We start from the raw sequence: 23,730 nt of genomic DNA, 5'->3' as shown, positions 1-23,730 counted from the left end.
GTGCTGGAGCACAACAACAGCATTGATCCAGATATTTCAGTCAGGCATTGCAAAAGGAGAATAAAACCAAGAAAAAGTGGAGAAAAAGCCCTCAGCCAAACATTATTGCAAAGCCCTTATTGACTTTCAAAGGCTCAGATGCTTTGCTCTGCCCTGACCTTGCAACATCCTGGTCCTGCATAACTCCAGGCAGAACTTGGAGCAGGAACATGGGAAGGAGCAGGAACACACACGCCAGCGTGTCCTGGCAAGTTCAAAGGAGGCACTTCAGCAAAACCTCGCTCAAACCCAGATGCACCAACACACAGCAATATCTCATCCCCTTTGCCTAGGAAATCAAAGGAACTTCAGTGAAACACCAAAACCAGGGGCAAAACTGGACTCAGAATCCCAGAATCCCAGGATAGCTGGGGCTGGAAAGGCCCTCTGGAGCTCATACAGTCCAACCCCCTGCCAAAGCACAGACACCTGGAGCAGGTAACACTGGAGGGTGTCCAGGTGGGCTTGGAATATCTCCAGAGAGGGACAATCTATGCCCTCCCATAGGGCAGCTCTTCCAGGACTCTGCCACCTCTATGGAACGAAGTTCTTCCTCATGTTGAGGTGGAATTTCTTGTGTTTTAGTTTTATGGCTATGACTTCTCCCTGCCCAGGAGGTGGTGAAATCAGCATCCCTAAAGGTGTGCAGGGAATGACTGGATGTGACACTCAGTGCTCTGGGTTGGTGAAAAGGTGGGAATTGGGCACAGATTTGACTCGATGATCCTAGAGGACTTTTCCCACCTCAGGAATTCTGGGATCCTTGTCCTGTCACTGGGCACCACTGAACAGTTTGACATCATCCTCTTGCCACCCCTTGGAGATGTTCACATGGATTGATGAGAGACCTTCTCAAATGAGATATTTTTATGGATATTTGGATATTCCTATGATTGTTGGGATTACCTCTCAGTCCCCTCTTCTCCAGACTGACCACACCCAGCTCCTGCCATTTCTCCTCATTAAAGAGATGCTCCAGACCTCTCATCACCTTTGTGGCTTCCATTGGACCCTCTCCAGGAGCTCCTTGTCCTTCTGGAACTGTAGAGTAGAACACAACACTCCAGATATGGCCCCACCAGGACCAAGTAGAGGGACAGGGTATTTCCCCTGACCTGCTGGACACGCTCTTCCCGAGGCATCCCAGGGAATTCCCATGGGGAATTCCATTACTTCTGGCTGCAGGGACGATGGCTCATGGTCAACCTGTCACCCACCAAGACTCCTCAGTCCCTGCTGTCCAGAGGATGTTGCAAACAGGCCAAAAAAACAGTGAAAGTTTAAAAAAAACCTCTGAGTCACCTCGATTTCTGATCTCGCCAAAATTGTACAGGTTGGGTGCGAGGATTTAACACAGCTCATGACAACCCAGCCTTAACCAACCTGGAGCGTTTTTAGCATCTTTTTTCCAGTCCCTTCTGAAAAAAGAGCAAATTGAGCTCAGAGGCAGCTGAGCTCCTGCAGACAGGAGCCCTGTTCCTCCTTCCCTTCTCTGCAGTGTTCTCACCCCCCAAGCAACCCCCCATGACATGCCCTGCCTCTCCACAGGGAAGTGTCCCGCCTGAGAGGCCAGCACAGTCTCCCTGAAGCCCTGAACACCTTCAGTGGGACACTGCATGTGAGTGACACAAACCAAGAAAGGAAAGTGTGAGGGACTGAGAGATTCCACAAGAATTTTCCTTGTTTTGGTGCCTAAATCATCATTTACTTTGCTCTTCCAAATCCTTTGTAAAATTCCACTTAATTGTCATTGTCTGCAGCAACAGGCTTTCCTAGAAGAGCTGGGGAAGTAATGACTCCCTTCCACATGAATCCTTTCCCTGTGCTTTAATTAAAACCTGTGCTCCTGTTCCCAGGTGTGACTTTGCATAAGTGATTTGGGAGTCAAAGGCAAGTTCCCTGCCTGGACCCCATCCACAGGCTCCTGGCACAGTTGTGCCAGTTCACATGGGCAGGCATAGGAAAGCAAATCTCCATGGATCTGCCATGCTTGGAAGAGAGTTTATTTATTTTCAGTATCACTGTGTTTATTTTTAGTGCCTAGAGGTCTCATGGCTGAGGTTCCTGCCATGGTGAAATAGGGGGTCGCTGGGTATGCATGGAGCGAGGGTTTTTCCCAGGAAAAACGCTCCATTTCCAGTGTGCAGGATATTCCCACATCTCTACTACTGGGGTGAGAGCACCCCCTTGCTACAGCGCAGCCACCTCCCCACCCGCGGGAGGGCTCTTGGATCAGCCCATCCAGGGATTGGCTCCAATCGCACCCGTGGTGACTCACTATTGGAATCAGGACTGCTCAAAGGAGATGGGAGTTGGGAGCGCTGCTGTTTTCTCATTGCAAGGAGACAAAACCCAACCAAACCAAACCAAACCCAACCAAACACCTCCTGCTCAGGTTCTTTCAAGTTCCCAGACAGAAAAAAAAGCAGTGGTTGGAAACACATCAACACAAACAAGCTCTGAAATGCAGCCAATCCCCTTAAGCTCCTCCTTTTGGATTGAGCTCCTGCACTTTTTGCTCACGTAGATGAATTTGGGAATTTTTTTGGTTCAGCTGCTCAGGGTCTCATCTCTCTGTCTTTCACTATTACTTCACCTGGCCAAGGTGGGCAACCCTGGCCAGTAGGCAGAATCCAGTTCAGAACAGTATTCAGGGAGCTATTTTGAGTGGGAATGAGGGGATTTCTTCTCCTGTATCTCATGTCCAGCTCTTCGTGGACCCAAGAGAAGGATCCCCAGCTCTCACGTCTTTATACAACCCAGTCTCATTGTGGGGGTTAAAACTCCTGCACAAGGGTTCACCCAGGAGCAACATCAAGAGGCACAAGCTATTTTTGAAAATTTTTCCAACTGTGTGATCTCAGTGAAGTGAAGGAGGGGGTGGGAAGGAAAGTGGGTAAATTCCCCTCCACAGAACATCTTGGAGAGCCAGCAATGACATGGAAACTGTTGGATAAATATAAAGCAGGGGGGCAGAAAAAGCGATAAAAATACCACTTCACAGGGAGCTTTTGAACCCTGAGCCTGACAAGGAGATACTACAGAAGCACAGTCATTTCAAGCAGCTTTTTAATAGTATAAGTCTCTATTAAGGAAAACACTATTTAGGCTATTTTGATGTAATTTTGGAAAAGGCATTTACTTGCCATCTCTCAAAGTCATGTTAACTAATTCCTCAGTTTCCCCTGGAACAAGAGGAGATGATTTTTGGTAAGATCCAAGAAAATACTGCCATGACACAACTTCCACTCAGCTCATCTCTTCAAGCCCATGAACATTTAGATCCAGGACAAAAAAACCCAAACTTGAATATTAAAAAAAAAAAAAAAATCACAGTATCAGCACTGATCGTTAAAACCACCTTCAGACCAAACTTTCCTGAGCCAACAACAGGACACGCATGGCCAGTCGCAGAGCTGGAAATCTTGGAAAAGCCCCTGTTTTTCTTTCCTTTGCAATGTCTTAAACCTTAAAATGCAACTTGCAAAATCTTTGCTCAAGCGAGCAAGTCCTTGACTCGCCTGAGGGAAAGCAGCTCCCAGGGTCTCGGGAATCATGTTTCATCCTGCCCCTGAGTGTAGACCTTGTCCCATTCAATTCTAATTCCATGACTCAGAGCGGTGGCTTTGGTGAAGGGGGGAGCTCCCTCTCGCCGTTACTTTCCTGCCTGCAAACAATGCATTTTTCAGCACCTCGCCGTAGCCGAGGTGTGTTTGACAAGGCAAGTCGCTGCAAGGCACGTCAAGTTCTGAATTCCCGTGCCAAGTTTTCCAAGCAGATAAAAGAGGAGGCTCCCAAGCTCTCCCATTACAGGGGTTTCTGTCTCCATTGCCCTCTGCTCTTTTCCTGCTGCGCAGCCTTTTTTGGTTTTCCTCTCTCCTACTCTTTGTCTTCCCAACTGAACCAGCCATGAGCCGGATCTCTTTCAGATCATCTACTGGAGGGGGCATGAGGGGCTTTAGCTCAGGCTCTGCTATCGTAGGAGGTGGTAGCAGTGGGACCAGAAGCAGTTTTAGCTCTGTCTCTGTCTCCAGAGTTGGAGGAGGAAGAGCTGGAGGTGGAGGAGGCTTTGGAGCTGGCGGTGGCTTCGGCAGCAGAAGTCTCTATAACTTAGGTGGAAGCAAAAGAATTTCCTACAGCTCGGTCGGTGGAGGTCTACGGAGTGGAGCCGGGGGCGGCTACGGCTTTGGTCTTGGCTATGGTGGTGGAGCAGGCACTGGCTTTGGCTTAGGAGGAGCTGGTAGTGGTGGTGGCTACGGGCTGGGAAGTGGATTTGGGCTGGGAGGGCCCGGATTTGGTGGCCGAGGAGGCCCTGGGTTCCCTGTTTGCCCACCTGGTGGCATCCATGAAGTGACTGTCAACCAGAGCCTCCTGGCACCTCTCAAACTGGATATTGATCCGGAAATCCAGAAGGTGCGAACACAGGAGAGGGAGCAGATCAAGACCCTCAACAACAAATTTGCCTCCTTCATCGACAAGGTGAGAGTTTGATCTGAACCATTAAGCCCTGCACTTTATCAGTTGCCTCAGGAAAAAACTTCAGGAAGAAACTTCATTTGGATTTAGGGACTTGCCTGAACTGATCCCAGCCAACAAACAGCATGGGCTTGGCTGAAAACTAAGAACTGTTTTATGTTTCCTCTTAGCAAGGATGAGTTTTTCAGCACCTTTATATTATTGACAAAGTAATTCTCTCTTCCCTGTAAAAACCATCCTAGGGAGGATGGATCTTCTCCTCTACAATGGAATAGAACCCGTTTAAACCAGTAAGGTGGGCTGAACATCTACTGGGGGGAGAAACATTAAAGTTGCAAGTACCGATGTTTGGCCTGATTAAAACTTGTGAAAAAATCTTGCTAAATATCTCCAGAAGCTTCTAATACTTTTGAGAATCCAATGCCCTAAACTGGGACACTCCTGATAATTCCCCTCTTATTGTCCCAACATGTCTAGACCTTTTCTGTTGGTAATCCCACCTTTTCCTGGCAGTTGTGAGCTTTTTTGTGTGTTGTTCACACATGCCCCTGGTTTTGTTCCTCCCCAGGTACGCTTTTTGGAGCAGCAGAACAAGGTGCTGGAGACCAAGTGGACCCTTCTCCAAGAGCAGGGTCACACTGTTACCAGGAAGTCCCTGGAGCCCATTTTCGAAGCCTACATCAACAACCTCCGGCGGCAGCTCGACAGCCTGATGGGAGAGAGGGGCCGGCTGGACTCTGAGCTCCGGAGCATGCAGGACATGGTAGAAGACTTCAAGAACAAGTAAGGAATTGCATTCTGCAGTGTAAGTCATTCCAGCTAGGAAAACCCTGGCTGGTGCTCATTCCTGCTGGTGCACACATGGTGTTTGATCCAGGTTCCTCTTCCCAGCATAAAACATCTTCCCAGAATTATGTCTTGTTATTTTACATTTATCATGAGTAAGGTCAGTGTTTAGCACAGAATTCCTGGGTAACTGCTCCAGCATAACAGAGGTCATGGTCTGATCCCTGGAGTCTCCTGAAATAATATACCTGGAAACAGAAAACTTAGTAAATTGTGAGGATAATAAACAAGCAAAACCAGAATGAAACATAGCCAATAAAATTTCAGCTCCAAAAATCCCCCATTTCCCATTCTGTGAAGGAAATTCCAGCCTTTCTAGAGGGCCCAGATGACCTGGGAGTGCTCAGGCTCACTCAGCTCCCATCACCTGGAAGCTGATCAGCCCTTTGCAAAAAAATTTCCCTGGGGAGGGAATTAACCCCCTGCTGAGACACGGGATCCAGTGGAAGGAGGCTGGATCATTCTCAGTATGCATCAGTCAGCACCTGCTGCCTGGAGGGGATTTTGGAGGGGATTTTTAGGTGAAGCCATTGACTTTTATTTGGCTGAGAACAACCTGTCCCTTCTTCAACCAGCCCTGGCCTACTGCAAATTTGAGAATTACCCTGGAGGGCTGGAATATGTTAATATTAGGTGGTTAAGCATGGGAAGAGACAGATTTTTGGGAGAGGGGCTGGGAAGGAGACACTTAGATCGAACAGGAGGGACTGGTAGAGCTTCTGCTGTGGTTTTGGGTGCATTTGAGGTCTTGAAATGCGTTCTAGGCTCTTAGAAATATTGCCAGGCCCCAAACAATGAATTCTACAGTCTGGATTTCAGAGCTATCTCCTGAGACAGAGAACACATTCTATTTCTAGTCTGGAGTTTGTTGGCAGTCCACTAGCTAATTTCCACCTCTTCCCTTGTCCACTCAGAGATCTGGCTGCAAGGAAAACTCTGCCAGTATTGGTGAGAGGACTGGCATGAACCTGCCTTTGAAAGACAGGTCTTTGTCTCAAGAGCCTGCATGTTTAGTCTACTTTCTAGCTAAGCCCTGCCCTGATTATCTGATGACAGGATGTTGCTCAGAGCCATAAAAAGTCCCACAGAACCACTGTCAAAGCTGTAATGATCCTCTCTTGCACAAGCATGGAGTTTTTTGTTTTAATTAAATGCTGCAGTGGGTTCTTCAGAGCCATTAGTATTATTACAATATCAAATATCAATGACTGCTTTATTATACATTTGTAGGCATTGCAGTGCAGCTTTGTTGAAAGTCTTTTGCATAACTTTGCTTGGAGCAAAGGTCACCGGGAATGGTTGCTCCTGCTTCCTGCCAAAACAGGCTCTGAATCTGCACATTTATGTATGAGCTTGACTTTATGGGCAGTGATTAAAATATATTAATTTAACTGGGACTACTCACACCACGGAGTCCCACAGTTCAAAGACAGTAATATTTGCTCTGTGTCTGCTCTGGATAAACATGAGGGAGTACACAATATATCCATGAGCCACAACTGATGATTTGGGAATGGGGTGCTCCCACCTCTTCATTCCACCTAAACCCCCTCACTCTTTTATCCTGGCAGATATGAAGATGAGATCAACCGGCGCACAGGTGCTGAGAATGAGTTTGTGGTCCTCAAGAAGGTGAGTGAGTTGGGAATTTTGAGCCAGGAAATGGAATTAACTCACCTTGCAGAGTTCATGCAAAGCTTGTAGGAGTTGGGGTCCTACACTCTCATGGCTGGGTCAGGTTGTGAGATCAGCACAACCTGGGCTGGGTCCTCCTGAGGCCAGGAATGGGCCCAACCTTCTCTGTGCCGATAGAGCTGCCCTGTTTTCTGGTCTCTTGTGTCTCAGCTCAGCTCAGTCTCTTTGTGAGTCACAGCTTTGCCTTCTGCCCAAAAACCTGGTTCTGGCTCACAGTCAATGTCCAACATTACCTTAAAAATTACCTTGATCACAGGGACATAAAAATGAGCCTAAGGAACTGCTGGCAGTGGCACAGGTTTCCCAGCGAAGCTGTTGCTACCCCATCCATGGAAGAGTCCAAGGCAATATGGTCTGTGGAAGGCATCTCTGCCCACAGGAGGGGTGGGAGTTGGATGAGCTTTCAGGTCCCTTCCAACCCAAATCATTCCATGATTCTATGAATAATAGACCCAGAAGCAGACATGGTCCCATTGGTGTCCTGAAGCCCCTTTGGGTTCTGATTTCATCAGAAACGATTGGTATCTTCTCTTTAGGATGTGGATGGTGCTTACATGAACAAGGTTGAGCTCCAGGGCAAGGCTGATGCACTGGCAGAAGAAATCAACTTCCTGAGAACTCTGTATGAGGCGGTGAGTGGCTCCTGGAGACCACCCCCAAGGTCCTGCCCCATAGACCCCACACCCAGGGCTCTATGGGAGCAGAGGAGATAGTGGTCCCAGCCTTTTGGAAATGATAATGCAGAAATAAGTTACAAAATGGAGATGGAGCAGGGGAAATGCAAGAAAACAGCTTGGCGGGGAGGACTCCCAGATCACCTCATCTCTGTGGTTTCCACCATGGACACCAGACCATTAACTTCACTTTTTGCATCTTCTACAGGAGTTGTCCCAGATGCAGCAGCAAGTGTCCGATACCTCCGTGGTCCTGTCCATGGACAACAACCGGAACCTAGACCTCAACAGCATCATCGCCGAGGTCAAGGCACAGTACGAGGACATCGCCAACCGGAGTCGGGCCGAGGCTGAGGCTTGGTACCAGAATAAGGTGGGTAACTCAGGTGACAGACTGATTTCCATGGTCAGAATAGATCAGAAATTATTTCCCATAACCTGAAGGGAGACAGGGACAAAATGCTCAAAAGTTTTGACCTTGGACTCACAGAGTCACTGATAGAACTGGCCTTAAATACTTCCCCTTCTAGGTTCTTGTAGGTCACAATGCCCACGTCTCCTGTGTCATCAGGCACTGCTTTCCCAGCACATATTGAGACCTAAGGACAAGTAGTGTTATTCCATGGGCAGATTTCAGAGGAATCTTGTCTCCCACCCCTTAACCCTCATCCAGACCTGCACTTTTCTCCCTGAAGTCCCTTCACCCTTCTCTGAGCTCCCAGTGCTCACCAGTGCTCTCCTCCTTTCCCTGTGCCAGTATGAGGAGCTCCAGGTCTCTGCTGGGAGACATGGGGATGACCTGAGGAACACCAAGATTGAGATTTCAGAGATCAACCGGATGGTCCAGAGGCTGCGAAATGAGATTGACAGCGTGAAGAAACAGGTAGGAGGGGGATACTCTTGCAGAGCAGGAGGAGGTGGGTGGGAGGTGATGGTGGTCAGGCACAGCAGGAAGAGCTAGGTTCCATCAGGAGCCCTCAGTGCCATCCTGGGAGCCACCAGCCAGTGTCCACAACCCCCCAGCAACACTCAGGAGAGTGGTTTGAGGAGCCCAAATGTAACAATTGCCTGTTCTCCCCACTCCCAGTGTGCCAATCTCCAAGCAGCCATTGCCGAGGCTGAGGAGCGTGGGGAGATGGCCCTCAAGGACGCCAAGGCCAAGCTGACTGAGCTGGAGGATGCCCTGCAGAAAGCCAAGGCTGACCTGGCCCGGCAGCTCCGGGAATACCAGGAGCTCATGAATGTCAAGCTGGCCCTGGACATTGAGATCGCAACGTACAGGAAGCTGCTGGAGGGCGAGGAGAGCAGGTGAGGACACGTAGATATGCTGTGTGCTGACCAGGGACCATCTCCTTGGTGTCAAACACTCTTCCCAAGGGTCTGGAGCACCAGGGCAGACAGAGGGATGCTTGAAATTGTAAACTTTGTAGGCAAAGTTTTTTTTCTCCAGCTCTTGGCCCCTGATACTGATAAAAATTATCACTGTCACCTTTCACCTGTAATACAAACACACCCCACCCTACTGAAGGCCATGCAGGCCTAATTAGATGGTCCCATGGACAAGGTTTTGGCAATTATTGCTCATTTTCCCTTTTCCCAACAGGCTGGCTGGAGAAGGAGTTGGAGCTGTCAGTGTCTGTGAGTATCACCTCCCTTCCACCTCTTCATATTCTTGTCCTTCCACCTCTTTTTATCTGCCCCCCTTCCACCTCTTCCCACCCACCCTTCACCTAGGGGGTGACACTGCAGGTCTCCCCCACCTCGGGGGTCCAGCTGTCCCCTCACATGGGTGTTCCTGGTTCATTCTCAGCCGTGGTCAGCAGCTCCAGTGGGATGGGCTACAGCGGCGGGAACTGCCTGGGCGGAGGGCTCGGCATGGGCAGTGGCGGCGGCAGCAGCAGCTACACCATGAGCAGCAGCGGCTTCGGAGGTGGCAGCGGAGGCTTTGGCGGCAGTGGAGGCTTTGGAGGAGGCAGTGGAGGTTTCTCTGGGGGGCTCAGCTATGGTGGAAGCAGCTCCTTCAGCTCTGGGAGCAGCCGGGGTATCAGCTCCAGCACGGGAGGCAGTGTCAGGATCGTTTCCAAGACCACCACCAGCAAAAAGACCATCAGATAAGGCTGGCAAGCACATGACCATCAGCAATGCTGGCCTCCTGCCCTGCAGATCATGGTGTAAATAGCTGCGCTAGAGCCTCTCCTTCCTCCATCTTTCACCTCTGGGGCAGTGGGGGGGACCAGGACCCCTCCATGAGAATCTGGAGCACCTTTGGCAGAAGCGCAGGTTGTAACAGGTAACTGGCTGGGTCTGGACCCCACGGTGCCCCTCTGTCAGCAAGCCCTTGGTCTCTCTTCAAAGTCAGGCCTTTAAAGGGAAAGGGAAGCACTAATGTGGAAGAGGGAAAAGCATTTCATTCATCCCATTCCAAGGGTGAATCACAGCCTTGTGGAACCACAGTCCCAGGTCCTCAGCAGTGGAAACACCTCCAAGAAGCTCTAAAAGCCTCTGCTTCCCAGCACGTTACAACCTCCAAAGGTTTTGTCTGCAATTAAAGATTTCTTCCAGCCCCTCCTGTTTTCTCCAGCACTTGTGGGAAAGGTTTTTGCTTTGTGTGTATAAGATTTCTAACTACTCATCCTCATGGCTGCAGCCTCCTCACTTCCATGCCTAACCTACTGTAAGGTCCAATAAAAGAGCATTTGTCATTTTTAAACTCTGTTGGGTTTTGGCTTTTCTTCCCTTCTCCTGCTGCGGGTATTGGTCTGTGCCGTGTCCCTGCTGCACTGGGGATGACCTGAGGGCAGTTCCTGAGACAGGATTGGCTCCTTGAGGAAACAAAACTCAGTTTTAGGACTTGGGCTCTAGGACAAGTTGGGACAAATGGAAAGGAGGGTGGGATGAGCAACCTGGTCTGTGGAAGGTGCGCCTGCCCATGGCATGTAGGTGGAACTGGATGGACTTTAAGGTTCCTTCCAACCCAAAGTATCCCATGATTCTATGGATGGAGAACTGAGGCACAGGAAGGAAAAGCTGCCTCAGATCTGAGCCAAAAGCTGGATGAATCCCACTGTGGTGGTTACCTGCCCTTTCTGTCTGTCACTGAAGGACGAAGGAAGTATAGGGAAGTGGGGAAAAGGAAGGTGATTCCCAAAGGTTTATTTGGGTTTCATGGGCTGGCTCATGCAGGGCATGGCTCAGCCATTAGTTTGTACAAGCTGGAGTAAATGGTACATCAGAGTACCCACCTCTGGCATCAGCACAGCAAGACTGGCACACAGCAGGAAGGGGGTGGAGAAGGTGGACATTGCCCTGATTGGGAAGAGCAGCTGCAGGGGCAGGAACAGGGCAAGGCACCCAAAATCTGCACACAGACAACTGTTTGCACACTGAGGTTTCCCGAGACACACAAATATCCCATGAAACATCCTGGCTGCTCCTCTGCAAGGGCAGTTTCGGGGTCTCATTTGGAGTGAACCTGAGGTCTTCCAAGATGCCCCCAGCACTTCACTCTCCTAAATCCCACCAAGCTGCCCAGGAGCTTTCCATGACCTGCCTGGTTTCAGCTGAGATCCCATACCAGTCCTGGGCTCACTCCGGTGGCTCCACAGGTGTCTCCTGATCCCTCTCCCTGACAGCACCAGGTGTGGATCCTGGCAGGAATGGAGCAGCACCACACAAGGTGGGAATCCAGCCCCAACGGCAGGACAAGAACCACAGGCAAGTAAAGAGCCAGGGCAGAAAAGGGGCAGATGAGGAAGAATCCACACTTTGGGAATGCTGGTCCCAAGAGGAGATGGTCAGCATCCATCAACCCATCCCTCAATCCCTGCAACCTCCAGCTGGGTGTGGAGAGGAGAGGGGGCATTAGCTGGGTCTGCCAGAAAAAGCCCCTCGTGCAACATTCCAGAGCAGCTTTCCGGGGAAAAGCCTTTGAGCTCCCACAGCAATGAGACCTCCTCATCCATCACCTGGTGCAGGTACGAGAGTCCCGGCCAAGCCAACCTAGCATCTCCAGCAGGTGGGGACCCAGAGCAGGGAAAGCAATGGTCCCGCCCAATGGTCCTATGGTGGGATGGACATCCCGAGGCTCCACTCCGGCGCCTGGAAAGGGCCATGGAACAATGTCTTGGGAAAGCTGGGGCAGCCCCTTTGCACCACAAGAGGTTTTATGGGGGGTGAATGGTTCAGCTCCATTCAATGAAGAGTTTTACCCACTTTTCAAGCATCTAGCCTTGTTTCTTAGACTGATTTGAGGGAATGGGGATGAGCTCCCAGAGCCGAGGTGGTGGCTGGAGCCAGAGCAGCCAAATTTGTTGGGGTTTATTACTGAAAATGTCAAATCTGATGGTTTTTGATTTTTAACCCAAGTTGCACAAACACACTGGACCATCGGCCACATCAACACATGAGTCCACCACCAATGAACCCTCTATGAAACATCTTTGCCAAATCCTTACCCATCCCCATGGCCGCAGAACAGCTCCTGAGTCTCCGTGAGCCAGTGCTGGGTCTGTCACCTGCAGGTGAGGGTGAGGATACAGCCAAAAAAGCCCGGAGCAGCTCTGTTGTTTTCTCCTTCCAGTGAAGTGTTCTAAGAGTCCATCCTGGCACATCTTTGTGAGTTTTCAGTGTAGATGCAAAAAGCTGTATTCAACCTCCATCCTCCTGATTTGCAGAGACCTGGAAAATTTAACACACTCAAGTCAAACATGACATGTGATTTTAACTGCCGCCAAAACACAGGGTGAAACATTTTCTGAAACCCAACATTTAATTTCAACGTTTCCTATAGGAATGATCCTGTCCAAAAACTGAACCAACTTCCATTAACAATTCCAAAATGAAACCTGGCAGTTTTTTTGACTTAAAAGCAGAATTTCCATCAAAGAAAATTATTTTAATTTGCTAATTGTTTATTTGCACAGGCTGTGAATGAAACAAGACACAAAATGCCTGCAGGGAAGGCAACACATGATGCAGAAAATCCAGAGTGGAACAATATTCCCACCTGGCATCTGCTCACTTGGAGCAATATTCTGCTGCCCAAAGCAGTTGGTGGTCAGGAATGGAACCAATCCCTGAGGACAGAAAAGTGGCAAATAAACATGAGGTCCCCTGGAATTGCTGCCCTGTGATTGTATCCAATTTCCAGGACACATGGATAATCCTTGTTTATCTTCCCAGCTCCCTGTGCCAATCCAGCTTTGTTTTAACAGAGAGAAATTAAACTCCTATGGATCTTTGGAAGGAAAGCCAAGCCAGGAGCAGGATGGAGCTGAGGGATGTGGAATGTGCACAGAGCTCACCAAAACTGTGGGACTCCCCAAAAACACCATGTCCAGGGCTCTGTGCTCTTTACTGGGAGAAAAGACATGTCCCAGGGCCAGAAGAAAGGATGGGATAAGACAAATACCCTGTGACCACCTTCAGCCTTTGGAGTTCATGTTTTCAGGCAGGGTCACAGCCCCAGCAGCCCAGCCTGGAGCAGGGGATACCCCAAAGGCATTACAAGGAGATGTGGAGGACCCAGGTTCCTTAAGGTGCCACCATCCAGGCACCAGAACAGGAGAAAGGAGGTACCAGACCCCTCCAGAAGTCTGAGGGTCCTTCAAGATGCAACAAACTCCAGAGAGAGCAAGCCCTCCCAGGTGTGTGCAAGGCAGCAGTGATGGAGGTGAATCTCTTCACAAAGCCTGGACTGGACAAGAGTCTCCGTGCTGGCACGGAAAACAATTATCTGGGGAAAGCAGGTCACACCTACACTTCAAAGTCACCCAGGAGCTGGAGCTGACTGGCCTCCAGACACTGCTGGGAACAGGCTCAAAGGACCCAGCACAGGGCAACACCTATGGGAAAACTTTTTGAGGAGCTCATCCTAATTCATCCCTTCAGGAAATGGGATTCATGGACTCTCGTCTCCCACCCAGGAGGTCTCAGAGGGGCCTGGCCCCACAGCACAGGGATGCTGTGAGTTCAGTGATCTCCTGTGGAAAAACCTCACTCTTGCTGGTCTTCATTAATATGGGATGAAATCGTAAATTATGCCCAAAATGAGTCGGGCTTGAATTTAGTTTGGAAGCCCAAGATTAACCCAAAGGCTTTAATTTAAACAGTTAACCTAAATTACAGTCTTGACTTTGCTGATAATTAAACTGAGATTAGGTAGCATAGGTGAACCAACTCAAGGTACTTTGACATGCTCTTGATTTACAAATATGGTTATTTTTGCAAACAAAACACAGAGAGGAACATCCAAAAATTTCAGTCTGAGAAGTTGCATCAGATGAAGGATTCCAAAGTGGATTCTGGACAGGAGTGGCGGAGCAGAGAGATGGAAAGGAGGTGATGAAAAGCTGTTGGAGGCATCCCTTTTCACTAAACCACAGAAAAATGGCTCAGATTTCTCACTAAAGGGGCTGGAATTGCATATATTGCCCTGACAGAGGCAGAACTCCCTATTCTCAAAGGAGAGGTTTTTACCTTGACAGTAGCATGGTGCCAGATGCAAATTCAGCCAAGACTTTACTCCCAGGTTTACAGCATTTGTAAAATGTTCTCCTGCCTCTTGCTCTGGCCTTGCAGAGACTATTCATCCTGGTGGGAAGAAACGATGAGGGGCAGGGAAGTGAGCTCCAGAACCCGCCCAGCCTCTCTCACACCGGGGGAGCTCTGGCCCAGAGGGACCTGCCCAGACACAGCTGCTGAGGTAGGATCAGGAGGAAGAACTCCTGAGCGGTGGGTAAGCTCCAGCACCATCCTCTGGAACCTCTGTATTAGGAGGCTCCTGTACCAGAGCAGCAAATTCATTCCATGTCTGGAGCTGCAGGATCATGGGAGACACTCTCCCAGGAGCTACCTGGAAACCCTGTGTTTCATCAACAGAGCAGGGTGGGGACCCCCCTTTCCATCAGCTCATATCCCAAACCTGTAGCTACAGCTCCTTGTGCTCCCAGTTCTGCCTTTTGTAATTACCTCTGAAATTCCTTCTGGATGAGTGACAACCACATTACCTCCACCCTGGCAGAATGTGGAATGGAAAGAAATTAATTCCTTCTCAGTTGCTTGGAGGATCTGCATTATTACTACTGTTATTAACTATGGGCTCCAACGCACTTGGTAGATTCCTTAGCCAAAAAAAGACAAGTTTCAGATGTAAAGGGAGCCTTTGTAAAAAGGAAAGCACTGACACATCCCACTGGGAGAACTGGGGGGGCTCTGCCCTGCACACCCAAACTCCCCACATTGTGCATCTCCCTAGGGAGGGAGGATCTGCTCTTTGGTGCTGATCTCTACTGGAAAAATTGGAATAAAACTCCTTTCAGGTACTCAGAGTTAGGGCAGATGGAGAGAGCTGAGAGAGCAATTCCCGAAGGAACCATGGGCTAGCAACTTCCAGCTACTTTTGAGTATCTTACAGTCATGGAGTCGTTTGGGTGGGAAAGGACTTCAAAGCCTATTCCATCCCTGCCATGGGCAGGGACACCCTCCGCTATCCCAGGCTGCTCCAACCTGGCCTTGGACACTTCCAGGGATGGGGAAGCTACAGGTTCTCTGGGCAACCTGTGCCAGGGCCTTGCCATGCTCACAGGGAGGAATTTCTTCCCAATATCCAACCCAGTTTTCTCCTCTTTCAGTTAGAAATCTTTCTGCCTGGGACAGAAATCCAGCATGTGGGAATGAATCTCATGACCTCAAGTCCTGATATCTGTATGTTGGTGGGCAAAGCCTCCAGGCTGATCAATAATCTTTTTAAAAATGCCCTTTGGACACAGACTTTGCTTACAGTCTGTTTGCTTCCAGGTCCCAGGGGTGCAGAGTCAGACCCAGTGACACAGACTCATTCTGCAAAACTTGCAGAATTCAGCTCTTCCTTGCAATAAAAGCTCAGTCTGACAATAAACACAAAAACAACCTGACAAACCTTGTCTAAGAATAACACTGAATTTAAAACCTCCATTGCAAACATTGTCCCTCAGACAGCTGGGAAATAACAGGTACACAAAGAATTTCTGGGAGTTTCCTGTACTTGGCTACATCGCCAGGCAGGGGCAGATGGAAGCACAACTGCCCCCACTGTGGTGATTCCTCATTATTCCATTGATTCCTCATTATTCCATTCTTCCTGTGCTGCTGCAGAAGCTGCTCTGGCCTGCAGCCAGCACAAGAGGAAGCTGCTCAGGGTTATACATTTAGAATTTCAGTCTTTTGTATAAATAAATTAAATACAAATCCTATTTTCCTGAACAACACAAAACACCACAAGCACTTTTGTCCCTTAAAATGAATTGTGTTTTACATTTTTATCTTTTATTATTAGTCAAACCACCTGTTAAATGCAAAGGGGTGTGCTGCTACCTGTGGTGGGAAAGGAAAGACCCAGGGTGTCCTAGAGTGTCCTGTGGATCTGGGCAGAGGGAATCCTGTAGAGCACTTTCCAGTGGATTTCAGCAGGCAGGATCACACTTCCAGATGTGCTGAAGGAGTTGATTAAATACTTGAGAAATGACATTGTGTTTAATGTGTGCATTGGGAACAGCCCTGGAGCACTCCATTTCCACAGAGCCAGTGGAGTCAAAGCAGTTCCCATTCCCACAATCTTTCCTCCTATGTATTTATTTCTTAGTTGTTTGCTTATTTGTTTTCATCCTGCTAAAATAAAGTCCAAACCCTCAAACCCGAGGTAGCAGCACGTGTTTGTGACAGAGCTCAGTGGCAGCTGTAAAATCCACATAGGAACAAAAAGATCTTGTCAAAATATTCCATTTTTATTCACATAAATATATTCTTTAAGACAGTGGAATAAGCCTGGAGAAGCAGGATTTCCAGCAAGATTTCCAGAGGGACCTGAGCTTCTTAGGGATGGGGAGCAAAACTGTATCTGCTGATTTCTGTGGTGGCTCCGAGGGGACTGCGTGTCCACAGAATCACAAGAGGGTTTGGGTTGGAAGGGACCTTTAAGATCATCTAGTCTGACGGACAGGGACACCTGCCATAGACCAGCTTGCTCCAAGTACCATTAAACCCAGCCTTGGACACTTCCAGAGATGGGGAGTCCACAACCTCTCTGGGCAAATTTCACAAGAATCGTATCACAGAGATATCCCAAAACCCCAGGATAAAACAATTGACTGCAGGGCTGGCTGTGGAACTGGCACTGGTCCCGCTCCTAAAGCAAAAGGATTTAAACTTTCCCAAGCCCTGCTTGTGAACAAAAGAAGGGGCGAAAGCAATCCCGAGGGATGAAGTTTTCCAGTGACAGAGGTGTTGACTGACAGGCACTTGAGCGGTGTTTTGCTGCCAGTGCCCAACGTGACTCATCAGCACTTTCCAGCTTTGAAATGGGGACGAGTCTGGCTGTCTACAAAGACCGGCGACAGTTATTCCCAAACAATTCCCTGTTGCTGAGAACCTGGGCTGTATTATTTTAGCAGGGCGTGTGTGCAGAGTGAGTTCACTCTCCAGAATGCTGTTGGACATGCCAAGCCTAATTCATCAGAAAGATGATCCACCTCATCCAACCCATCCCAGGCTCATACATGCATAAAAGGGCTCTCCCCAGCCCTTGTGAGCACAGGTTCACCTCTCTCCTTCCCCTCCTACTCCTTGCTCCAGGCCAGCACCTTTGCTCCTTTATTCTAGCTTCAGCATCTGCCTCAATCCAAAAAGCCCCAGCAATGTCTCGCCAGTCCACTGTGAGGATTCAGAGGGGGAGAAGTGGCTTCAGTGCTGCTTCAGCCGTGGTCCCCAACACCTGCCGGACCAGCTTCAGCTCCTGCTCCATCACCCGCCTGGGCAGCTGCAATGCTGGCAGTGGCTTTGCCAGGGTTGGGGGTGGCTTTGGAAGCAAAAGCCTCTACAATGTTGGTGGTTGCAAGAAGATCTCCGTGGCTGGAAGGGGTGGCAGCTTCTATGGCTCTGCAGGGTTTGGTGGTGGCGCCGGGAGCATGTACGGGGGCGGCTTTGGTGTTCCAGCCAATCTTGGCTATGGATATGGGGCCTTTGGGGGTGGCCCTGGATTCCCAGCTGGGGGCATCCACGAAGTCTCCATCAATCAGAGCCTCCTGAAACCGCTCAACTTGGAGATTGACCCCAACATCCAAAGAATCCGAAAAGAGGAGAAGGAACAAATCAAAACCCTCAACAACAAATTTGCCTCCTTCATTGACAAGGTGAGATCTGAGCTTTCCTAAATACCTGATTTTTTTGACAGGGACAGTTTTCTTTTCTGCTTGATGAAGGCAAAAGCTGATCAAGGAGGAACAGAAGTGAGGAATGAGACTGGAAGATGCCCTGGAAGCTCCAGGGAATGGCACCTGTTCCATAGCGGTTGCCATGAATTAATCATCCAGTGTTTGAGTTCCTCCTCATTTGCTGCTCCACATATCACAGGCTGTGGGGAAAGAAATCTCCAGAGGACAATCCCACCCTTTTGGAGACTTAAGGCTCCTCCAGTGAGCATTTCAGGAGCCTTGGGAACAGCTTTGTAGATGATTAAATGAATTCCAGAAACCCACCTAAAATTACCAAGAAATTGGCACAAGGAAGAAGCAGCTTCTCAATTCTTGAATTCCCTCAAAGGCATTTAAATCTGTTACCAAAATGTTTGGATTTTTAGTTCAAAATATCAAAATCTGATCCAAATCTGTCTGTCCACCGTATTTCACTGATGCACAAGAACATCTGCTCAGCTCCTGCTCTGATCAAACTGCTCCTCCTTGGTTTCAAGGAAAATGCTGAAATATTTTTGACGTTTAGTGAGGTAGGGGAGCTCTACTGAAGGGAAGGAGGAGCAGCACCTTAACAGTGATATTTTAATTAGAGAGCAAGCCCTGTTTTGCTCCTTATCTGATTTTGCTCACATTTTTAACACAAAATCCCTGTACCTGGTCTCAATTTAAACAATGAATGGGAAGGCAGAAAATCAAGGGTTGTTCCACAGTTTGTAACACTGAACAGGGTCCTTGCAGTCAAATTTCCCAACAGTTGAGAATTTGGCTCTGAAAACCAGCTGGAAGGAACACTTCACCCTCTCAGCCAGTTCTGAGACCCTCCCATTTTGCAGAGAAATTCTCTCCAGTCTGTTCTTTCAAAGCCTCTTCAGGATATTTCTCCTTCCAGGTCCGATTCCTTGAGCAACAAAACAAAGTGCTGGAAACCAAGTGGAGTTTGCTGCAGGAGCAGGGAATGAAAACAGTGAGGAACAATCTGGAGCCGCTTTTCGAGACCTACATCAACAACCTACGGGTGCAACTGAACTCACTGCTGAGCGACAAGGGGAGGCTGGAGGGAGAACTTGTCAACACCCAGTACCTGGTCGAGGACTTCAAGAAGAAGTAAGTCTCAAGCTAATGCTCTACTCACCTGGGCAGGTGCAGCCTTTCTCCTCTCAACATTGTTAAACCAAATGGGCAGTCCAGGAGAGTCTGGGATCCTGGAATTCCCAGCAATGACATTTTCTCAAGGAGAGATTTTCTCAGTAACCTAGTAACAGATCCAAGTACACCAACATTTAGGGAATACTTTGGAGCATGATCAAAGACTTATTAACTAAATTACCTGCTGAGAGGGAAAAATTACACAGTAGGTCTGAAAGTTTCAGGGCAGCACACTTCATTTGTTTAAAACAGCAGAAGGAGGATGACTAATGGCCAAGAAAAAGTAAAAAAATAAAGGATTTGTTAAAATTATTTTGAGGTACTTGTTTTAACTGGTTCATCTCCTGGTCTCTCACTAAAGGAAAAGAGCATTGTATGCAAAATGCTCTGAAGGAAATTCATTCCAGGAAACTCAAATCTCCCTGTTACCTGCCCAAACAATTACTCCCTGTGCTATCCTTCTTTAGGTATGAAGATGAGATCAACAGAAGGACCATTGCAGAGAATGAATTTGTGACTCTCAAGAAGGTGAGAGCAAATTCCAGGACACTGTGAGATGGCTCACTGTAGAGCTCTGATCACCCACTCAGTCACAAATCCACCCATTACAATTCCAACCCCTTTAGTTTTCTTATGGTTTCCTTCCTAGACTGTTACCATAATGTGTGGTCCTAATTTACTGATAGGGGTGTAAACCACCAGAAAATCTCTCATCCCCCAGGATGTAGATGCTTCCTACATGAACAAGGTGGAACTCCAAGCCAGGGCAGATGCACTGAGTGAAGAAATTAATTTCCTGAGAGCACTTTATGAAGCAGTGAGTACAACCAGCTTCAAAACATCTTGGCCCTCGGTGAAGAGCTTCTCTCCCTCCATTCCTCTGAGAGCCTCTAATTCCTTCCCCCGGGAGATGCTAAATCCTTCCCCACTGTAGAGTTGCACCAACACCTGAGCTGTCCAGATAACAATCTGTAACAACCTCTCCCAGGTCTGCAGCTCACCTGGAAGGGTGAAAAGGCATCTCCCAAGGGAATTACCTCATTCCCTGTGCTCTTTGCAGGAGCTGTCCCAGATGCAGACCCAGATCTCTGACACCTCTGTGGTTCTCACCATGGACAACAACAGGAACCTGGACCTGGACAGCATCATCTCTGAGGTCAAGGCACAGTATGAGGACATTGCCAACCGGAGCCGCGCTGAGGCTGAGTCCTGGTACCAGACCAAGGTGAAGGATCTGAGGTTTCCATTACATCTCTTTATCTTGTCTGGAACAGATAAAGACTGACTCTTCTGAAAAAACCTTCCCAGCTGCTGATCTGGGCTTGAGGAGGGATTTTCAGGCCCCTGGTAACTCCAAAAATGGTGTATTTTTCCTTGACTGGTTGTTGCTCTCTGTGACAGTACGAGGAGCTGCAGGCCACGGCTGGTAGGCATGGGGACGACCTCCGGAACACCAAGCAGGAGATCTCGGAGCTCAACCGCCACGTCCAGCGGCTCCGATCTGAGATTGACAGCGTGAAAAAACAGGTAAAGGGCAGCAAACCCCACTTTTAACTAATTTACCTCCAGACTTGCAGGGAGAGGAAGGACAAGGTTGGAGCAACCTGGGCAGTTCAGCTCAGTTTGACTCTTTTTCATTCAAAAAGAAAACTGTCACTAAAGCTGGTGGAGCTGATGGCGCTGGGATAAAGCCTTGTGATTGCAAGAACAACCTGAGTCTGGGGTGGGGACTTTGAGTAGACCTTTGTGTTCCGTAGTGTGCAAACCTGAAAGCTGCCATTGCCGAGGCTGAGGAGCGCGGGGAGCTGACCCTCAAGGATGCCAGAGCCAAACTGGCCGAGCTGGAGGACGCTTTGCAACAGGCCAAGGCTGACCTGGCTCGGCAGCTCCGGGAATACCAGGAGCTCATGAATGTCAAGCTGGCCCTGGACATTGAGATTGCAACCTACAGGAAGCTGCTGGAGGGCGAGGAGTGCAGGTGGGTGGGAAACATCTAGCCCTGGGGCTGAGAATGGCACAGGAGAAGCTCAGCATTTCTGAAATGCTAAATAGGGGCACAGACCAGGGAGATTGTCCCAGATAATGCAAAAAACAAAAATCTGCAAATTGTGCTGTGATTTTATTTTTCTCCCCAAAGGCCTCTGGGAAATGTACCTTATTGTCCCCTCCCAATATCAACAGATTTCTAATCCTCTTCCTTGTGTTCCATCCCTGAACAGGCTGGCTGGAGATGGGGTCCCAGTGAATATCTGTAAGTTTCTAAAATATAAAAATTACCTTATTTAAAAATTCCTGTGTCTCTGCACCAAGAAGCCAATGCCTAGAGATACTAAAACATTTCCTTCTCCTCCTTGCAGCTGTCACCAGAACAACAGTGGGAACAGGATACGGAGGAGGGAGCAACCTCAGCATGGGAGGGGGGATCTGCAATTTGGGGAACAGCTTCAACTGTGGGAGCATTCCCGGGATGAGCAGCACCACCCTCGGAGCTGGCAGCAGCTCTAGCATGAAGTTTGTCTCCAGCTCCTCCACCAGAAGAAGTTACAGGAGCTAAAATTCTCCTTCCAGTCACCACCATGCACCACAAAGCACCGAAACTGGTCCTTTACTGGGGCATGGTGGGGTCAAGCACAACCAGGGCCACCTGCACCCCAAGTCCTGTCCTACAGGAGCCCTACTTTAGGAACTCTCTCTCAGCTGTGTTGTCTCGCACACATCCTGTTGGGCTCAGCCCTGGAACCTGAATCTCACTGGGTTAAATTTGCAGCTCGCTTGCTCCAGCTCAGCAATTTTTTGGCCGGATTTTGTATATAAAATATGTCCCATGACTGTTCATCTCTCTTCACTTTCTGGGGTTTGTCTAATAAAAATGCACATGTAATTTATTCTATTTTGTGGTCCTTTTAATTAAAGAGGTGCAAGAGCAAATGCAAACACAGGTAACAAGAACTTTCCCTCAGGTCTTGACCAAGCTCAGATTTTTGCTCCTCACTCAAATTTACTCAGAATTTCACTCAGAATTTCATTGTCAGCAGCCAGAACACCCCAGTGCAGCAGAGCCTCAAAGGGAGGCTTAGTGTTGATTTCAGCATTCCCTCCCCACTGTTCAGGGAAAACACCTGGAAGCCAAACACCAAGACACGCTAAGGCAGGAGTTAGGCATAGAGGAAAAGGTCTGAGTTTAATTGCAGCTCCCAGCCCATCAAGCATCCAAGAGCCTGGATCCTGGGGGTGGGATCCCAGTGCCAGATGTCTGATGTACTTGCACAAACCTCAAACAAGAGGGAATTAATTCCCAGGGGAGCCAGAGCAACCACCCTGGCCTTGATAGGTGAATCATCTAACCCAAATCCCTGGTCTCACCCACACCTTGGAGCCAGCAGTGCCAACATCTGAGATGTTGAGAGCCCTCCTTGGCTAAGGTGCTCAGTTTGGGTCCTGGTGCTGGTGTTCCCTCTACTCTAACCATACAGAGGGGCAGGATCAGGTCCACAATTGGGTCAACAGGAATTATGATCCAGATATGGTCCTACACTCAATTAAATGTCACTGACCCAGTAACTATAAAAAAACTATAAATAAATCCCAAGAAAGGGATTTATTTCGCTGCTGAGAAGTGAAAGTCTTCAAGATCCAGCATTTCTTTGGGTTTTTAGGATATGTTGGAGACAAGGTCTTGTTTTGAGAAGGTAAGAGAAAAACCAGAGGAGGCATAGGGATTTCAGATGTGGTTCTGACTAATTGGGAGAAATTAATGGAGAAGTAAAAGCAGAGAAACATCTGCAGTGACAGATCTCACTGCTGGAAGGTCACTTGAATGAACAGATGTGAACGGAAAAAACATTCGAGCCCTCACTCCCTGGATTTTAAGAGGTTCAAGTAATGAATAGAGAAGCCCTCTTAGGAAAATATTCACAGATTTGGGGAAATAGAAGGGAATTGGCAGTGCTAGAATGACAGACTGGATTCGGGGTTTCCTTCAGGACCAGTAGTTTCCCATCATTTTCTAGGATGCCCTGTGTATCCGTGAGGAAATCTCCTTCCTGAAATCTTGCAGGCTTGGTTGTGGATCTGCTGTGGGTCCCCACTCCTGCTCCACCACCACTCTCAGCAGCCTCCAGGGAAGGAGCAATATCCTCCCTCAGAACAGCAGCATGGACCAGGTCAGCCAATGGCTTTCCTTCTGCTGATGTCCAAACACACCCTCTCTAATGATGAGGATTTGGGATCATAAAATCCCAGAACCCTTGAGGTTGGAAAAGCCCTCCCAGGCCATTGAATCCAACCTGTGCACAATCCCCATCTTGCAACCCAGCCCAGAGCACCAAGTGTCTTGTCCAGTTCTTCCTTGGACACCTCCAGAAGGGGGACTCCACCACCTCCCTGGGCAGCCCCTTCCAATGCCCATGGAGAAATTCCTCCTGATGTTCAACCTAAGCTTTCATTGGCACAGCCTGAGGCTGCTTCCTCTTGTCCTGTTTTCTTTTGGATCAGAGCCTGACTTTCCCCTGGCTGCCCGCTCCTGTCAGGGAATTCCCCAAAAACTCCTTTTCTCCAGGCTGATCCATCCCAGCTCCTTCAGGAGCTCTCCAGACCTTTCCCTGGTGCTCCAACCCCTTCCCCAGTTC

At 48.8% G+C, this 23,730-nt stretch overlaps 2 protein-coding genes across 2 annotated transcripts; both read left to right on the top strand.

Annotated features, from left to right (window-relative positions):
* The first annotated feature begins 3,866 nt into the window (after nucleotides 1-3,866).
* On the top strand, nucleotides 3,867-10,440 carry LOC102108422 (keratin, type II cytoskeletal 6A-like). The gene is made up of 9 exons (XM_005532010.3): nucleotides 3,867-4,518; nucleotides 5,084-5,298; nucleotides 6,933-6,993; nucleotides 7,593-7,688; nucleotides 7,939-8,103; nucleotides 8,488-8,613; nucleotides 8,818-9,038; nucleotides 9,334-9,368; nucleotides 9,541-10,440. Exons 1-9 carry the CDS (start codon nucleotides 3,949-3,951, stop codon nucleotides 9,843-9,845), a joined length of 1,794 nt encoding a protein of 597 aa, XP_005532067.1. The 5' UTR covers nucleotides 3,867-3,948; the 3' UTR covers nucleotides 9,846-10,440.
* Nucleotides 10,441-17,313: 6,873 nt separating this feature from the next.
* Nucleotides 17,314-21,950, top strand: LOC102108244 (keratin, type II cytoskeletal 75-like). Its single transcript, XM_005532009.3, has 9 exons — nucleotides 17,314-17,896; nucleotides 18,846-19,060; nucleotides 19,570-19,630; nucleotides 19,824-19,919; nucleotides 20,163-20,327; nucleotides 20,504-20,629; nucleotides 20,860-21,080; nucleotides 21,322-21,353; nucleotides 21,460-21,950. The coding sequence occupies exons 1-9, from the start codon at nucleotides 17,402-17,404 to the stop codon at nucleotides 21,654-21,656; spliced, it is 1,608 nt and encodes a 535-aa protein (XP_005532066.1). The 5' UTR covers nucleotides 17,314-17,401; the 3' UTR covers nucleotides 21,657-21,950.
* The last annotated feature ends 1,780 nt before the right edge of the window (nucleotides 21,951-23,730 follow it).

Source organism: Pseudopodoces humilis, chromosome 32, assembly GCF_049639895.1.
Source record: "Pseudopodoces humilis isolate 2021_Gansu_Grassland_sample_001 chromosome 32, ASM4963989v1, whole genome shotgun sequence".
NCBI classification, from domain to species: Eukaryota; Metazoa; Chordata; class Aves; order Passeriformes; family Paridae; genus Pseudopodoces; species Pseudopodoces humilis.
The sequence above is the reverse complement of the archived record's forward strand: the minus strand, read 5'-3'. Positions and strand labels throughout refer to the sequence as shown.

Excerpts from the sequence above, each read along its gene's own strand:
- LOC102108422 (XM_005532010.3), top strand. The coding sequence starts at position 3,949 with ATGAGCCGGATCTCTTTCAGATCATCTACTGGAGGGGGCATGAGGGGC. Across the intron at positions 5,299-6,932 it reads GTAGAAGACTTCAAGAACAA|ATATGAAGATGAGATCAACC; the intron begins GTAAGGAATTGC and ends TTATCCTGGCAG. Across the intron at positions 7,689-7,938 it reads TGAGAACTCTGTATGAGGCG|GAGTTGTCCCAGATGCAGCA; the intron begins GTGAGTGGCTCC and ends CATCTTCTACAG.
- LOC102108244 (XM_005532009.3), top strand. The coding sequence starts at position 17,402 with ATGTCTCGCCAGTCCACTGTGAGGATTCAGAGGGGGAGAAGTGGCTTC. Across the intron at positions 20,630-20,859 it reads TTGACAGCGTGAAAAAACAG|TGTGCAAACCTGAAAGCTGC; the intron begins GTAAAGGGCAGC and ends TGTGTTCCGTAG. Across the intron at positions 21,354-21,459 it reads TGGGGTCCCAGTGAATATCT|CTGTCACCAGAACAACAGTG; the intron begins GTAAGTTTCTAA and ends TCCTCCTTGCAG.